The sequence below is a fragment of the Eulemur rufifrons genome, chromosome 19, assembly GCF_041146395.1.
Source record: "Eulemur rufifrons isolate Redbay chromosome 19, OSU_ERuf_1, whole genome shotgun sequence".
NCBI classification, from domain to species: domain Eukaryota; kingdom Metazoa; phylum Chordata; class Mammalia; order Primates; family Lemuridae; genus Eulemur; species Eulemur rufifrons.
The window spans coordinates 108,435,320-108,454,508 of record NC_091001.1 but is presented as its reverse complement, the minus strand read 5'-3'; the positions used below and the strand labels follow the sequence as shown (position 1 = coordinate 108,454,508).

The following is a 19,189-nucleotide window of genomic DNA, read 5'->3' as shown; positions in this document are numbered from 1 at the left end:
GCAAATTTTTAAAGAGAAAAGATAGCACCTAGAGTCAAAAGAACATGCCTCCAAAATAAAACAGTACCGTACAATGTGCAGTATACAGTGTGCTGTGTAATCATACAGTGAGAGAATTTGATAAAATACTATCTTCCCCAGAAACATGCGCCTATCAATACTCGTCTGCGTGTGCTTCAGGGGCTAAAGGACTCACTGAAGCTCACGATACAAAATCAGTGCTCTTGAAGGGGGTGGGCAAGAAAAAAAAAAAAGAAAAATCAGTGCTCTGCAGCAGTACTACTCAAAGTGTGCACCCAGGGCCAGTCTGCAAAACCAGGCCAGGAAATAAGTGCAAAAATTGAAAGGAAGCATTTTAGAAACCTGTATAGCAATTCAACATTGCAGTGACATCCAAATATGTGATCATTTTTATGGTATTTTACAAAAGTATCAATCTGCAATGGATCAGAAATTTAAAAACAAAGAAAAAAAAAACAGAACAAAATCCTGGTCCTTCACTAGACACGTTTGAGAAGCACTGCACTAAAACATATAGCATCAGCCAGTGCCTTGGACAGCTCAGGAGACAGGCTGTGTGCACAGAACTGTGCCAGCGGGGACTGGCAGGGATGTCCCTGCTCTATGTTAAACTTCTGAGAGAAGTATGGGGCATGTGAACTTACTACACAAAGTACCAAGGACATTTACAGATGACTCCAATAGTTGTTTTCTGTGTATTTGGAGGATACTGATAAAGAAAAGGCTGCTTCACACTCAACAGCACAGGCAATCTCCAATCGCCGACAAGGGAGGTGAGAAAGCTGAGGCTGGATAATTGCCCTCATTAAGCCTGAATTAGGTCTTTCTCAAGCCCAATGCCCACCTTCTTTTCTTTCTATCAATGGTTCTGAAACCACTAATCCTGATTCCACATGTCTGGAGTGGGACTCAGACATACGTAAGCTTTACAAGCTCCCTGTGCCGTGACTCGGATGCACACCAGTCATAGAGTCACGCCACCTCTGCAGGCGCCCCGACCTGCACGGGAGCAGCTGCTCGATGTACAGATGCTATACAGGCAGCTGGATGAGCAACAGGAGCAGGGCCGGGAAATAAGCCAGAGAGGCGGGACCATTTCTCAATATTCTGAGCAGTCTTAGTATTAGAAAAACATTACAAAACAAAAATCATGATTAGACTTTAATTACTCCAAAATGAGTAAGTGAGAAGAAAAAGAAAGTAGAAGGTTTCAGCTTTTCTAAAATATGATTAAGCCCATAATGATTAAGCACAAAACATAAAGAAGAGAGTTGAAGGAAAAAGGTGTGGGAAAGCAAGGGAAAGAGCACACGAACGCACCACACTCAGATCCGAGCCACAGAGAAGCGGCGAGATACTTGTCTCACTGTGCTTGCCATCTTATCAGATAAATTATTGGGCTATCTTTTGTATGTTTGATTAACCTCTTCTAAGTTATTTGACAGTAACAGTCATCCCTCTGTCCGAAACATCGTTCTTAAAATTGTTATTTTTCAGAAAACTGTACTTTGTAATGAAGACAACACCTTAACAAAGTGATCAACTTTATCCTCACCAATACTAAGATGATCTGATGTGATGAGATCCGAGAACCCAGAAGCTGACACATTATTCTTGTCTGAAATATTTAACCTAAACCAAATTAAGACTTTAGACTTAACTTCTATTTTAGGAAAAATACAATGTGGATGAACAAGTTAAATACCACCATGAGAAACAATCACACAGATCCAGGATGAGGGACATTCTACAGGACTACTGGCCTGATCTTAGAAAAGTCAATGTTGTAGAGAAGGAAAAAAACAGATGGGGGAACTACTTTGGATTGAAAGAAACTAAAGATATACAATAGCTAAATATAACAGCCTTAATTATATCCTCATTCAAAAAAACAGGCTAAAAAACAGCCTTTCGGGGACAATTGGAGAAATCTGAAAATGGATGGGATACAAAATAATACTAGGAAAAGGTTGCAATTTTTATTAGGTGTGATGAGGGTCTCTGGTTAAGAGAAGAATGTCTTTCCTCTCACAAGTGCTACACTCGGTGCAGGAGAAGTGCTACCATGTCTACAGCTGGCAGTGCAGCCTGGTATGAACACCAGCCCACAGGGTTGGCACCTGCTTCAGCAGGTGTCTCTTCATTCTTGGTTACAATGAAGACTGAGGCAGCCAACCAGCCTCAGTAATCCCCACTCTACTGAGCCAGGCTCAAGCACTATTAACACCTTGTATCTTACCAGCATCCTAAACCACTACAGATTCCCCAGTACTGTCCAACGAAAATGTGTGAGCCACATATGTGGTTTAAAATATTTTAGTAGCCACATGAAAAAAATTTTAAGAAACAGGTGAAATTAATTTTAATATATTTTATTAACCCAATATATCCAAAATATTTTCATTACAACATGTAATTGATATAAAAAATATTAATGATCTACTTCACATTAACAATGTCATTAAAATCCAGTGTGTATTTCACACTTACAGTACACCTCAATGGCCATGTGTGGCCAGTGGCACCAAATTGGACAGCACCAGGCAAGAAAGTATTTTGTCACCTCTGCACCCTTTTCCTTCACTCCTACCTCAACTCTACCTGCTTCACTCACCTTCCTACTTAGCCCAGACCCCAATGTAGGTCATTTCAATACCTCAACTAGGACCCAATCTAAAATTTATTCATGAACTCAACAGAATTTGACCTCACCCCCATGATTACAATAAAATCCTCTCAACTATCACAGGTGAAATGTGAATTACAAGGTCCAGATCTCATCTTTCTCGGGAGATTAGCATGTAACTAGAACGAGCAAGGGCTCCTCAGTCAGGAAGGCTGGATTCCAACTGTGGCTCTGCCACACAGCTGGGTCACCAACCCTGGACAAATCACCCAGTTTTTCTGACCTCTTAAGAGGTAAGAAAGGCTGGGCACAGAGGTTCACACCTGTTACCCTAGCACTTTGGGAGGCTGAGGCAGGAGAATCACTTGAGGTTAGGAGTTTGAGACCAGCCTAAGCAAGAGTGAGACCCTGTCTCTACATAAATAGAAAAAACAGCCAGGAGTGGTGGCGCATGCCTGTAGTCTCAGCTACTCCGGAGGCTAAGGCAGAAGAATCGCTTGAGCCCAGGAGTTTGAGATTGCTGTGATCTATGATGACACCACTGCACTCTAGCTCAGGTGACAGAGCGAGACACTGTCTCAAAAAAAAAAAAAAAAAAAAAAATAGTTAAGGAAGAAAACAGAGAGAAAGGAAAAAGAAAAAAATCGTGGGCCACTGACTACACAGAGTAACAAAAAGATTAAATGACAAATTTATATTACAGCATCCATCATCCAGATTGATAACACAGTGGCATTCAACAAATCTTAGTTCTTTCCTGCCCCAACTTCTACAACACTTAATACTTGCTGAGCAATGCCCACCGAACCTCTCCTGTACTTCAAAAACTGTGGGTCCTTTTATTGTTGTTCTGTCCATTCCCATGGGGTTTCTCAGCTCCTCCCCCACTTTCTCCCCCAAAAGGAACCAGCTCCTGCTTGCTTCTTTTCTTACTCCAAGCCTTCCCCATTGGTAATCTCATTCACTCCCACTGTTTATGGGACAATCTCTGTTTATATGTCTCAAAACCTTCTATCTGCACACCTGCTTATCTCGAGACCACATTTCTACTGTATACAAGACAGGGCTCCCAAGTGCAAGTATGTGGGTCAGTTCAAGGCTTGCTACACGAGAATCCCTTGAGCAGCGTATTAAAATACACAGTTCTGGGCCCTCTCCACAGAAACTCTGAGTCAGTACACCTGGGATGAGGTCAAGGAATCTGTCCTTTAAAAGCTGCCCAGGTGATGCTGATGGGCAGCCAGGTGAGACCCTGTGCTGGACACTGCCACTGTCCCATCACCTCCTAATACTCAAATGTTAGAAAAAGAATAATCTTTAATCTCTTGCTTGTGCTCCCATCTCAACTCAGAATATCAATCGGTTCCTAGTCATTTTACTTCAAAACCAACCTAGCCTTTCCACAGTAGATAAACTCACCTTCTGGAAAACACAGTCTGGACATGTCCTCTCTGACCACAAACGGAGCCCAGAGGAGCCAGTACATCATGCCCAGACCTCCCCCAGCTGCCACTCTCTGCCCCCCAGCCAGCCTCCCCAGGGCCACCGCAGCACAGGAACATGAGGGTCCTCCCTGTCCCCAAACAAATCCTACATGCCCATCCTTTCTACTAGTCTGACACTGTTCTCCTATGAATCACCTCAGACTCCAACTCCGTTTAGCCAAATCTCACTCAGCACTCCATGCACGATGCAAATCAGTCCTCTTGACACCATCCTCTGGGTGCTCCAGCTGAAACCACTCCAACATGTGGCCACAGTGCTGTCTGTACATATATGACAGGACTCCTCAGGCTTTGCCTTGCATCCTTCTATCAAAATGATCTGTGTATGTCTGTCCTCAGGGTACACTGCTTGAGCATAGGAACTGTTCTCATCCTTATCTCATACCTTGAAATTCTTCATAGATTTGCCTTGAATGTATTGCTAAATTCTGAAATCTATCACGTAATTTGCTGAACAGCATACACCACAGAATATACCAAAACCCATGGCTTCATGAGCCAACCGTGTGCCATCAGGCAACTCCAGCCTTTTCCAAATCCCTATCCTTAATTTCCACACACTATTACTAACCACATAAAAGAGCACACTAAAATAGCATTTTGCCTGCCACCTACCCGTGTATTGTTACCAGTTTCTAGTAATAGCTGGGTGGGCTGAGGACTGACTGAGTCACTAAGAGTACCATTTTCTGAATCATCCACTCCACTTCCTGCTCTTAATTCTTCCAAGTAAGTAAAATATCCAAGAATTGTCCTGACCAAGCCAAACTCTTATCTTAAGAAATAAAATGAACTTAAAACCCAAAAACGTATAGCCTAGATTTGTCTCACTGAATGATCATTCACTACAGAATGCATGCTTACCTGAGTTGGGGTAGAGACAAACATCATTAAGGTCATGTTCTGGCTCCAAAGAAGTAAATATTTTCCCCTAAAATAGTAAGCAAAAATGAATTATTGAAATAGTTAAGGGACAACAACTTTTGGCAATGTCACATAAAGAAAATAAACTGGAAACAACTCAATAACCAACTGCTGTGTAAAGAAATAGAATAACCTGGCTGGGCGTGGTGGCTCATGCCTGTAATCCTAGCTCTCTGGGAGGCCAAGGTGGAAGGATGACTTGAGCTCAGGAGTCTGAGACCAACCTGAGCAACAGCGAGACCCCGTCTCTACTAAAGAGAAAAGAAAAAAAAAAAAAATACACAAAACAACAAAACCCATCCGGGCGTTAACAGCACACACCTGTAGTCCCAGCTACTGGGGAGGCTGAGGCAGGAGGATTGCTCACAGCCCAGGAGTTGGAGCTGACAATGAGCTACAACAACATCACTGCACTCTACCCAGGGCAACTGAGTGACACTCTCTCTCAACAAAAAAATACAAGGCGACTGAGCAACCCCCTCACAAACCTCCACCCCTTCATTCAAAAATAAAAGAAAGAAATAGAATAACCTAATTAGAATCACAGAATTTAAATTTTTAAAAAATCTCAGGGAATTCATCTTGTCAATTTATCAAAGGATCTCAATTTAGAGATGAAGAAACTCAGGCCCAGGGTAAGAGAAGTGATTTGTCAAAAAAAAATAAATACAAAGTTGTAAAGATGATGTCAACATGGTCCTCAAACAAAAAGTTTAAAACAAGTTATTTATCAACCTAAAAAAAAATTCTCAGTCAGGCTCAGTGACTGTTCGCCTGTAATTTTAGCACTTTGGGGAGGCCAAGGTGGGAGGATCACTTGAAGCCAGGAGTTCGAGACCAGCCTGGGCAACACAGCAAGACTTCATCTCTTAAAAAAAAAAAAAATTGTCATAATCTATGAAATATATCCAACTTATATTCAAAGAAACCAAAGGAAGAGAGGTGGCCAATGTGGAAGATGAGGACAACATTGTCACACCTGTACCACAAGGTTGTGAGGAGGGTCAAGTAAGACAATGGATGTAAAATACAAAAAGAAATTCTATAGATACATAAAGTATTAGTTATTGTGTAAAGTAAAGCATTTCTATTTTAAATGTGGGAAAAGGTACTATATTTTTAAAAAATTGAGAGAAAGAAACTAAAAAAAAAATCAGAAGATAAGAAGGTAGGTGTGAGGACAAGTGATGAGAAAAATAAACTAGGTAAGCAAGCCAAGCAAAACCACATAATTTCGGTGTTGGTCAAGAGGAAATATTTAGTCATAAAAAATAAAAAATGCCACAATAAAATTTATTGTAGCAATTACAGTACGATGATTTCAAGATGTGACACTGAAAATTTCTGCCAGCTCTTGCACCTCTAACTCATTACTGGAGGACTGACACTACGACCTGCTGAGCTCCCATGGCAAAGGGGAGCAGAGCTAGTGCCTGGGCAGGATGGTTAGTGCACACCCAGTGAAAAACTGTGGCCAAGACTTAGTTCAAAGACAGTGACATTCACTCAGCTACCTCCCTTTCTTTACAAGTTTCCACTGAAACAGGAAGGAAAAGAAGGACACAAAAGGGAGGGAAGGAGGAAAGAGAACTACAATAGCATGGAACAAAAAAGAAATGGCACTACAGTTTATAGAAATACATACTATAGAAAACTATGCAGCAATTAAAGGGTCTGAAGGATACTCCAAATTGGTAACAGTCATTACCTTGAAGTAGGTTGGAAGCCAGGTCAAGGATAACTTTTACTTTATCAGTATTTTACAAATTTTTAAAAATAAAAACATGCTGGGTGTGGTGGCTCGTGCCTATAATCTCGGCACTTTGGGAGGCTGAGGTAGAGGGATTACTTGAAGCCAGGAGTTTGAGATCAGCCTGGGCAACACAGCAAGACCCTGCCTCTACAAAAAATTTAAAAATTGGCTGGGTGGGTTGGTGCACGCCTGTAATCCCAGCTACTTGGAAGGTTGAGGCAGAATGACTTGAGCCCAGGAATTCAAGGTTACAGTGAGCTATGATCACACCACTGCACTCTAGCCTAGGCAACAGAGTGAGACCCTGTCTCAAAAAAAAAAAAAATGCATTTGCAGTATTAAAAATATTGTTTTAATGTAAATTAGTTTGGACTGCCCGACAGGTGGCTGAACCGTGACAGGGCTGTCTGGGCACCTGTGCCCTGAGCACGAGCAGCCCCCGTGGAAAAGACTGGTGTTTGCCCTCAAGCAATTAACACTGAGGCCAGATCTTCCACTCAACTTCACCTCAAATATGAATTTTTTAAAAGGTGACCCGTTTTTAAAAAAACAAAAGATGCTGAGTTTCTAATTAATTAAATGCAAAGAACTCTTAAAAGCAGCTCTTAAGTCTTAAATGCTATCCTAGATGCAATCTTCCCATTCATCTGATGAACTCATCTTTTACTGTTCTCTCAAAATACTTGGGTTTTAACGAGAAAAATGAAAAGCAGAAGGCAAACTAAAATCAGCAACAGAGGATTTTATTACTTTTCAAATATCATTTGGAGTTGAGGGGAGAAATATTCTTAGGAAAATATTGCTTAAAAAAATTGTTAGAAATTATTATAAAGGTGTCATTCCTAAAATCTAGTTGTTTGAGGTGGAGAAAAGGTATGAAATTGAGAAGTATACTACTGATGTGGAAATGTAATTAGTAGCTCGTAACTTTTCTAGAGTTGTGAGAGAGCCTCAAAATCTAGAGGAATTTCTCGTGGATCAACTTTTTTTAACAATTTTTTTTTTTAAGAGACAAAGTCTTGTGGTGTTGCCCAGACTGGATGGAGAGCAGTGGCTACTCACAGGTGTGATCATGGCGCACTGTAGCCTTGAACTGCTGGGCTCAAGTGAGGAATGACTTTTTAAAACAGTGATTTTTCTCTCTCCCTAACTTAACATATAAAATGCATGCCAGTTGTAGCAAATCAGGAAAACGTTTTAACAGAACAAAGCAATAATGACACTTTAACTAAATATGGATATTATCTACACTGAAATAACTGACCTCCTACTAAGTTCCCAAAAGGATACTCAGTATCTTTCTCAAGAACCCATAATCCAAAAAAGGCAACAAAAAGAAAAGGAATGTATGAAAGAAAAATGAAAAAAAAATGAAGAAAAAAGAAAAGAAACATTAGGAACATATTCAGATAAAGAAGGGAATAATTTCAACAAAAAATACGTACTGAGTTCTTATTCCACATTTTGATAATTCGAGAGTCTGCAGACAAAATCAAATCTAAGGAATCCTGGAAATGAACTGATTTAATGGGCAGCCCGTACTGGTGATCCTTAACTAGCAATGGCTTATCAGATCGAAGGTCATATAATAAAACCTAAAAGAAAAAAAAAACCAAGTTATTTCTGTTTAAACAATATAAATAGAAACATTTAAAAGTTAGAATGACAGCCATTTGCTTCATTACCTTTTTATGAACACAATGAATAAGCTTACTCAGGGTGCTAAGATCCTAAAGCAGGCCATAGTACTCTAGAAAAATCTCTTAAATTACCCTTAGAGTGCAAAGTTTTATGAATTCAACCCGAGAGTAATTTTTAAGCACACTAAGTTTGAGAACTACTGAGCTATACTAAGAAAAGAACAAAAAGAAAGCCCTAAGAATTTGTTTCATTTGTGAATTGAATAAATATATACTGAGGCCTGTTACATACCAGGCCTGTCGTAGCAGATGATGGAAATGAGAATGAAAGGCATAATGAGGAACAGTCCTGGCAGGTTCAAAACAAAAGGTGGTGGCAAGGCTATGACATCTCGGGAGAAGGAGGAATCTCTTCTGTCCCTGTCACTGGAGGCAAGGGAGCTGGGGAAGTTGCGTCTCAGTCTCAGGTGACAGATGTAGTAAATGATTACAGAAGTAGTCAATCTACTAGAGACAGAGTCTCAGACCTCTTGAGACTAACTGAGAAATGTGTGGACTCTGCCTTGAAGGAAAGAAGGGAAGAAAGACGTACTCCTAGGCCAGCATCACTAATGCTGGCCACTCACTGCATGTGGTTAATGGTACTATGTCAAAAAAGGTTCCTCAAATACATAAATTTTTTAAAACATTTACTAAACACATTTCTTTGCAGGAATTCCTCAGAGCCTTCAATATGTACTGAAACCCACTGTGAATCTGCAAGAGTAGGAGTCTGACAGAATTACAAACTTGCCTGACGACAGAATTCTGTTCCATACACAAAGAAAAATGTTCCAAACCACTATTAAGAGAACACCTGAGGCCTACCTCACTGTAGCTCCAGCTTCAAAGCATCTCAGACCAACCACTAAGACAAGAGTCAAGATTTCTCAAGGTGCCAGAAGAATCCAGCAGTCTGGAGTACCCTCCCCACTCTGACCCAAACTGTAATGCCTCATTTTCTGTTTTCACAGTATGTTTCTCACGACACATACATGCCTCTAAACAGCAACTTACATGTGCAGTTTCCAAATTAAACATATTTACCTGCCCTGTGGATGTTCCAACTGCCATAGTCAAGGCACCATTAAATTTCAAAGCAGAGATTGTTGGTAAACTGTTTATCCTGAAAGGCAAAATATTCAAGCTCTATGAATATATGGCCAAATCTCCTTTCAAGTAACAAGTTCATTACTAATCTTCACTTCAAATCTAACAAGAAAAATCATATTTGTAGCCTTCTAGAATGTTTAAAAGGTAATTATATCCAAACTTTCATAATCAAAATTTTAAAATGTTTTATATACAAATATAATCTACCTTTATCTTCCATTTTAATTAAGCCAGGATAAAACATTTACAGAAACATCCCCTTTTTTATTTAAGAGGAAAGAATTTTATATTTGGACATGGGTACATTCATTTCCATTTTAAAATCAGCTATTCCCAGCTAAAATAAAAGACTAATCTCCAAATGAGGACCCTAGAACCTTTCAAAGTACCAAAGGCAGAATGAATGGTATGGCCATGACATTAGAATATGCCCCTCATCTACCAACCAAGAGCAGCAGCATGGGGTAGGGAACCTGCACCCTTCTTATTTCAAGATTGTTCTTTTTTAAGCACCAAAAGAGGCAAGACAAGCTTCATCTTTCTCTGCTGCACCCCTTTTAATAAAGGATTTGTTATGCAAAATTTGGATTTAGTCAAAAAGCCCCATTTAAGGATCAGGAAAGCCACATGTTTCCCCATGGCCTGAGGTTCCCACCCCTCTGTTGGCATCATCAGGTCTCTTCTGCCACCTAAAGCCTCAACCTGTAACTACCCGGAAGCATCGGTTCTGAACTCTGAGACCTCATATCCACATCATGTTTAGTCATTTAATCTTCAAAATGAACTTTATACCACAGCTGTCCGGAAAGTATCCATTCATTATTAACATAACGAGAAAGATTACATGGCTGGATACTTTCCCAATAGCCCTCATATTTTTTCTACTTATTCAAATTTTGTTTCTTAATAAAATTTTCTCATTTTCTTCATATAGGTACTTACTAAGTTTATCCCTCAGTATTTTACAATTTTGTTGTTATGAGAACTGTTTTCCATTGGATCTTTCTAACTGGATATTGCTGATAAATGCCAAAGCCATTGCTTTTTGCACATTTTGTAACCCATTTATTTAACTCTCATATTAATTCTTAGAGGTTAACAGTTGATTCTACTGAGTTTCTTGGGCAGACAATCATGTCATCTCCAAATAATGACAGCTTGCCTGCCCTACTCAATATTTACACTTAATTCTTTCCCATATTGTATTGGCCCCACCTTCCTAAACTTTGTAAAATAACAGAAGTGACAGCTTATAAGGTATGTAGGAAAAAAAATAAAGCTAAGCATAAAAAAGAAACAAGTAAAATCACCTGAAACTGAATTAGCAAGAAAAACTATGTTTACCATTTTGGTATATATCCAAATTTTTTCCTACAACTTCTTACATGTTCATTGTTTTTCTTACAAAAATGTGATAAAACTCTACAGGCAACAGCATGATTTGCTATTCCACTTAAAGGTATATGTGCAGGGGAGATAAAGTGGCAGGGAGGGGAGGGGCAGGTATATTTGGAATATCTTTCCCGAGTATTAAATAAGCTTCTGCAACATAATTCTTAAAGACTGAATAGTATGTATGCCGTTAATGGATATGTTTTCGTCTGTAAAATACAATAACAGTTCCTATAGCAAGGGGTTGTTATATTAAATAAGTTAATGTATGTAAAGTACTATCTGTTAGCTACTATTTCTACTAAGGTTTGTTAGACAATATCCTCAAGCTTTAACACTTTAATATAATTATTATTACTTTTTAGAGATGGGGTCTTGCTATCATGCCCCAGCTATTCTTGAACTCAGGGCCTCAAGTGATTCTCCCATCTCAGCCTTCTGAGTAGCTGGGATTACAGATGTGAGCCATCACACCCAGCTTACTTAAAGACTATTATTTTTTGGGGCCGGGAGCAGTGGCTCATGTCTGTAATCCTAGCACTCTGGGAGGCCAAGGCGGGAGGATCGCTCGAGGTCAGGAGTTCGAGACCAGCCTGAGCAAGAGTGAGACCCCCCGTCTCTACTAAAAAATAGAAAGAAATTATCTGGACAACTAAAAATATATAGAAAAAATTAGCCAGGCATGGTGGTGCATGCCTGTAGTCCCAGCTACTCGGGAGGCTGAGCCAGAAGGATTGCTTAAGCCCAGGAGTTTGAGGTTGCTGTGAGCTAGGCTGACACCATGGCACTCTAGCCAGGGCAAAAGAGCGAGACTCTGTCGGAAAAAAAAAAAAAAAACCAAACTATTTTTTTTAATTTCTTTTTTTTAAGGTACCCATCATGGATGAATGAATGAATGAATTTATTTTTTTAGAGACAGGGTCTCACTCTGTCGCCCGAGCTGAAGTACAGTGGCACAATCATAGCTCACTGCAACCTCAAGCTCCTGAGCTCAAGCAATCCTTCCACCTGAGCCTCCCAAATAGCTAGGACCACAGGCGTGAGCTATCACACCTGGCTCTGACTTTAAATTTATTAACAATAATGTGATAGATGGCCTGGGCTGAGGACAGTTGAGAGAATGTACACTCTAAGCATGTGGGTAGCCATTTAAACTGATGTTAGTTTTCTGTAAGATAATTTAGCAATGTAACAAAAGCCTTTAAAACATGTATGCTGTTTAACATAGAAATTCAGGTTCTAAAAATTTTTCCTCAGTATATAATCATAAAATTGTAAATGGATATCTAATAATGAAAACTACAACTCCTTCATGCACCAATAGGGGTCTGGTTACCTAAATTACATCTTGTTTGTACACAGAAGCCATTTTTACTCTCTTTTGTATTTCTGAAACTGCTGAGCATCTTTTTTATACTAAGGATAAATCATTATTTTAAAATAATAAAACCATGTTTTTAAAAATAAACAAAATAAACACCATCATGACAGCTGGAAAATGCCCCACCTCCAAGGACAAAAGAGCCACTAAAAAATGTTTGTGAATCAATATTCTATTTTAAAAAATTCAATAGAATAAAAAGTCCCAAGTTTCTAAAGACCACAGTTGAAATTATTTTTTTCACATTTCTTCCTTAAATTTTCTACAATGTCACTTCTATTGTAGTAACTAAATTTAAAGTAGAAATAGCCTTAAGACATATTGCAAATGACTCCTGCCAGCCTGTTTTTCCTAAGTGATTTCTCCAAGATGAGAAAATTAATGACAGAACTTGTACCAGACCCAAGTCTATTTTAATTCAAAGACAAGTCAATGTTTAAGAGTAGAAGAAAATTAACCTCTCTGCTTCCTAGGAAGTGGATAAATATCTTTCACTTACAACTGATTTCCTACTTTATAAAAATAAGCAGGCTTCTGATTCGCTTTCTTTCATGCCAATAGGATACTGATATATGATAAGCATTTTCCATTGGCAATATTATTCTATTAGCAAATGTAGAATGAGTGAAATTTACAATTTTTTTTTTTTTTTTTTTTTTTTTTTTGTTGAGACAGAGTCTCACTTTGTTGCCCAGGCTAGAGTGAGTGCCGTGGCGTCAGCTTAGCTCACAGCAACCTCAGACTCCTCGGCTTAAGCGATCCTACTGCCTCAGCCTCCCGAGTAGCTGGGACTACAGGCATGCGCCACTATGCCCGGCTAATTTTTTCTATATAGATTTTTAGTTGTCCATATAATGTCTTTCCATTTTTAGTAGAGACGGGGTCTCGCTCAGGCTGGTCTCGAACTCCTGACCTTGAGCAATCCACCCGCCTCGGCCTCCCAGAGTGCTAGGATTACAGGCGTGAGCCACCGCGCCCGGCCGAAATTTACAATTTAAAATTGTTAAAATGCTACCATGACTAATGAAGTTGTTTGTTAGTATTACTTTAATAAAACTCAGTACTAGGCCAAGCACAATGGCTCATACCTATAATCCCAGCACTCTGGGGGGAATGAGGCAAGTGAATTGCTTTAGCCCAAAGAGTTTGAGCCCAGCCTGGGCAACTTTGCAAGACCCTGTCTCTACAAAAAAATTTTAAAAACTTAGCCAACAGTGGCGGTGTGTACCTGTAGTCCTACCTACTTAGAAGGCTGAGTCAGGAGGATCACTTAAGCCCAGGAGTTTGAAGTTATAGTGAGCTCTGATCATACCACTGTACTCCAGCCTGGGTGACAGAGCAAGACCCTGTCTAAAAAAATCAAAACAAAACTCAGTAATAATCAGGAGAAAAACTGTCCTCTGTTCACATTAAATATCATGATTAAAAGATGAAAAAAACATATTTATTCTTTATTTACCATATAGAAAAAAAATGTAGACATCTTTCTAATTCAGTGATTCTTAATTTTTTTTCTAGGTCAAGGATGCTTCACAAAACTGTTTTTTAAAAGAAATAACTATGAATTCCTCTCTCCCCCAGAAAAATACACACAAAATTTTGCAATGATTCACGGAAGAAGGTTCATAGCCTGCTAGCCATTAAACATTCCATCTTGCCTATGTTAAGACTATGACCAACTGCAATGAGTACATGCGGATAAAATCACAGTACTACGAATATCCAGAGTCCGGAGAAAAGACATTCCAGAACTGATTGCAGCAAATAATCCCATATCCAGGATTTATCTAAGAGACTGGTATGTCTGTGTATGTGTCAACAAGAGCACAGAAAAATTTCTGAAGGACATGTACAAAATTGTGAAATGACAACCACTCTGGTGAATGGGGAAGAGTGGACTTTTACTTAATTCAAGCCCCTACTTTGTTTTAGAGGTTTTCATATCCCAACTATGTATTATTTTTCTAACTGTTAGGCAAACAGGAATAAGAAAAAAATCAAAAACACTTGCTCCTTTCAACCTTAGAATTCAAAGCACACCTTTCTGCCTGTTAACTGGAGTGGTAGACTCCTGGTTCTATCACTAGATCCTACAAAATTAGAATACAAATTCCTGCAGTGCATTTAACAAAATTCCATGGCAAGTAAAGAAATTCTGTAAAGCATTCTGTGTAGCCTACTTTAGAAAGAAATTCTACCTGGCTTACCTACTAGAGAGCTTTTTGCAAGATTTTTATGTGAAACAATCACAGAAAGTATAACTTCAATCAATATAAACCTTAAGAGTTTTATCCTCTAGCAATGTATTTTAATTGAGTATTGATACATTTACTTAAATTAGAAGTTGATGAACTTAGCCAGGCATGGTGGCACACATCTGTGGTCCCAGAGAACTTGGGTGCCTAAGGCAGGAGGATCGCTTGAGCCCAGGAGGTTGCAGGGAGCTATGACTGCGCCACTGCATTCCAGCCCAGGAGATACAGCGATACCATGACTCCAAAAAAGAAAAAAATTGATGAACAATTTCTACTTACTCTGAATCTGCTGTGACACTACTTAATGCGCAGTCTAATAAGCCAACTCTATTTCGAGTTCTTGGGTCCCAGCACTCCACTCGACCCTAAGCAAATGAAAAATAATTTTAAATAAAAGATGCTACTAGAAAAATTTCAAACACATACAAAAATAAGTTTTATTGACATTGATTATCTCACAGGAAACAAAAATTTAACTTTTTACCTGATTCCCTCTTTAGTATTGTTTAAATGTTTTACCATGAGCTAAATTATTTCATAATTAAAAAAAGAAAAAAAAACCAAAGTAATAAAAAGGTCCCAAATGCAATGCATGATCCCTGATTGGACCCTGGATTGAATTTTGATATAACTGGGAAATTTTAAATATTTAAATATTATTGTATCAATATTAGGTATTTAATGTATAACATTATTGCTGGGCATGGTGGCTCAAGCTTATAATCCCAGCACTTTGAGAGGCCAAGGTGGGAGGATCACTTGAGGCCAGGAGTTGGAGACCAGTCTGAACAACACAGTGAGACCCCCATCTCTACAAAAAAATTAAAAATTAGCTAGGTGTGGTGGCGCATGCCTGTAGTCCCAGCTACTTGGGAGGCTGAAGCAGGAGGCTCGCTCGAGTCCAGGAGCTCAAGGTTGTAGTGAGCTATAAATACACCACTGCACTCCAGCACAGCCTAGGCAACAGGGCGACCCTGCCACTTAAAAAAAAAAAAAATTATTGTATCAATATTAAATTTCTTTTTTTTTTTTGAGACAAAGTCTCACTCTGTTGCCCAGGCTAGAGTGAGTGCCGTGGCGTCAGCCTAGCTCACAGCAACCTCAAACTCCTGAGCTCAAGCGATCCTCCTGTCTCAGCCTCCCGAGTAGCTGGGACTACAGGCATGCGCCACCATGCCCGGCTAATTTTTTCTATATATATTTTTAGCTGTCCATATAATTTGTTTCTATTTTTAGTAGAGATGGGGTCTCGCTCTTGCTCAGGCTGGTCTCGAACTCCTGAGCTCAAACGATCCGCCCACCTCGGCCTCCCAGAGTGCTAGGATTACAGGCGTGAGCCACCGCGCCCGGCCAATATTAAATTTCTTAGTAATGATAATGGTACTATGATTTAATAGGAAAGAGTCTTTTTTTTTAAGAAATCTATTTTGAAGTATTTAGGGATAAAATGCTGTAATGTCAGCAACTCCTTTTCGAATGTTTCCAAAACACATTTTTTATATATACACACATACATATTTTTATAGAAAAAGAAAGAAAGCAAATGTGCAAAACACATACAAGTGATTACTGAACTCTTCCAAAGATGTGAATTTTTTTAAATAAAAGGCTGGGGAAAAATTTTTTAGATGAAAAAAAGAACGGCAAACAACAGAGCAAGGGAACAACTACAGTACCTCCATTTAACAGAACATTGGCCCTTACAAAGAATGATGCAAATGTGTACTAGAATCATGTCCACAAAAAAGCAATTTATTTTTTTTTAAAAGTATGATACCATTTGTCTTTTTAAAAAAATGTCTGTATAAACAGAGAAACCTCTGAGAGGATACAGAAGAAATGAATAACAGTTTTTACCTAAGGAAACAGGAGAACAGGGGATAAGGGAATTATACATCTCTCACTTTGTACTCTTCTCTATCATTTGATCTTGTAATGATAAAGGAATTACACAAAGATTTTTAAAATTTGTTTAATATATTGACCACCTTAAAAGCAAAACCTTGAATATATTTATGGAGGTTTTGGTCTCATTAATCTTTTAATATTATTACAAATATGTATGTGGCATAGATGAATAAAGGAAGAGAAACCTTATAAAACATGCGGTAGGTAATTTCAAATGGCCTCATCTTCTATGTCTTTTCAAAATAAGTTAATAGACTTTATGGACACAAAAAAGAAAAGTCGCATTCCAAAACCAAAAATGGGTACACAGATAAATCCTAGAGTACATACAAAATAGTTTTTTAAGCGCGCTTACTTTTTATTACAGAAATTTGAATATTTCTATTGCAAAACCTCCACTCTTAATGCACTTCAAAAAGCACTAAATGCAAACACTGCCTGAGTTTGACAACATTATAACTGTCATAGATGGAACCAAAATCTGACACATAATATCAAAATTAATGTGAAAATGAGTTTTTTTAAGTCTGATCTGACTATGCTTATCAAATTGCAAGTCCCCCCAAATTAAGGAATTTCAGGAAGCCCAGCCTTTGAGCAGCCCTATCCACTTCACCCTCAACATGTCCCAGGGTTGGTCTTGAAACAGCTACTAACACCCATTCTAAACATAACTTCTCTTAGAGAGCACATTTCCAATATTTAGCCTAGGCTGCTCTGTAAGGACTCTATTTAAAAACTATTTTCTCACCAGGTGTGGGGCTTACCCCTGTAATCACCGCACTTACGAAGGCCAAGACAGGCTTGAGGCCAGGAGTTCCAGCCTGGGCAACATAGCGAGACCTCATCTCTACAAAAAATTTAAAAATTAGCCAAGTATGGTGGTGTGTACCTGTATGTAGTCCCAGCTAAGGAGGCTAAGCCAAGAGGATCACTGGAACCTAGGAGTTCCAGGCTACAGTGAGCTATGCTTATGCCACTGCACTCCAGCCTGGGTGACTGAGCGAGACCCTATCTTAAAAAAAAATTTTTTTTTTTCGCAAGGAAACTGTTTAGAAATTTCCCCTTGGTAATCTCAAGTAAAATGATTACCAAGGGAATCCTTCATTGGTCTGATGTAGGCATAATGATACTATAACACATTCAATATAGTTTTATATATGTTAGATCAACCTCATGTGTCCCATTTCAAATCTTAAATCTCTTAACATAAAAATAATTTGAATAAAAAAACCTTAATTTCATCCATATGAAATTGGTTTAATAAATTATAGTACATTCAAACAATAGAATCCTATCCATCAATTAAAAAAATTAGTTTAGCAGTGCAAGTAATTGTAAGTACCAACATACAAAGATGTACATTATATAATGTTAGATTAAAAAAAAAAGCAAATGAGAACTACAGTAGACTATAATTTCATTTTTATAAAAAATTTTAAAAAAACACATATGTATGCATATATTTATATATAATACTTAGGAAAAAATCTAAAAGGATACTACCCCAAACCATTAAAGAGTTACCTCTAAGGTATAGAATTTGGTGACTAGAAGGTACAACAGGACATCTTTTTTTTATCATATGCTTCTGACAAATCAGCATTTTGTTTTTACTATGAGTATTAATATAATTATTGTAAGGGAAAAATGTAAATCTTTTTTTGGGGGGGGGGCACTTTGAATGAATGACCTGGGGCTTCAAAAATGCAAATCTAAAAATTTTTTTTTTTTTTTTTTTTTTTTTTTGAGACAGAGTCTCACTCTGTTGCCCGGGCTAGAGTGAGTGTCGTGGCGTCAGTCTAGCTCACAGCAACCTCAAACTCCTGGGCTTAAGCGATCCTACTGCCTCAGCCTCCCGAGTAGCTGGGACTACAGGCATGCACCACCATGCCCGGCTAATTTTTTGTATATATATATTTTAGTTGTCCATATAATTTCTTTCTATTTTTAGTAGAGACGGGGTCTCACTCTTGCTCAGGCTGGTCTCGAACTCCTGACCTCGAGCGATCCACCCGCCTCGGCCTCCCAGAGTGCTAGGATTACAGGCGTGAGCCACCACGCCCGGCCTAAAAAAATTCTTGACATGTATAAATGACACTGATTCAAAGATATTTTAGTTTAAAAGGAAAACGTGTATGTTCATTTCGACATTTATCGACTGCTACTGCACTGGATGTACAAATCACTATCCTGTACACTCTTATAGTTTCTACTATTTTCATATAGGTGATTTAATGTGATTCTCACCCACACCTCTATAAAGTTGGCAAGGTAAGTAGTATTATCGCCATTTCACCTATAAGGAAACTAAGCCTCAGGGAAAGTAACTAATTCACAGTCATAAAACTAACCTAATAAGTGAGAGAGTTGAGACTCCGGGGCATACTGCCTCCCATTAAGAACAAGTGGGGCTGTCTGCAGGGGTCCCCTGGATCTGGCAATCCAGGAGTAATGGTGGGCTGTGCTCAGCTACTTACATCTTCCTGTCTAGTTCCCGAGGGCAACGTAAATGTGTGCCAAATCTGATGCACAGGGAGAGCAGTCTGCAGCAGTAGAATAGCCAGGTCTTTGTGTGGACAGGTAAGTGTTCCATACAAAAAGCAAACCAGAGACTATCGTCTCCTAATCA

The 19,189-nt window shown here is 38.8% G+C and overlaps 1 protein-coding gene across 3 annotated transcripts in view; it reads right to left on the bottom strand.

Moving 5' to 3' along the window:
* NOL10 (nucleolar protein 10) overlaps nucleotides 1–19,189 on the bottom strand; it is a 104,305-nt gene that overhangs the window by 63,821 nt on the left and 21,295 nt on the right. For 2 of the 3 annotated variants that reach the window (XM_069494186.1, XM_069494187.1), the window contains 4 exons: nucleotides 14,929–15,014; nucleotides 9,556–9,634; nucleotides 8,275–8,424; nucleotides 5,017–5,083 (listed from right to left, as the gene is read on the bottom strand). In XM_069494186.1, the coding sequence (XP_069350287.1) occupies nucleotides 5,017–5,083; nucleotides 8,275–8,424; nucleotides 9,556–9,634; nucleotides 14,929–15,014 (382 nt within the window). The remainder of the gene's footprint in view (nucleotides 1–5,016; nucleotides 5,084–8,274; nucleotides 8,425–9,555; nucleotides 9,635–14,928; nucleotides 15,015–19,189) is intronic. The other variant, XM_069494188.1, reaches the window with a different exon arrangement.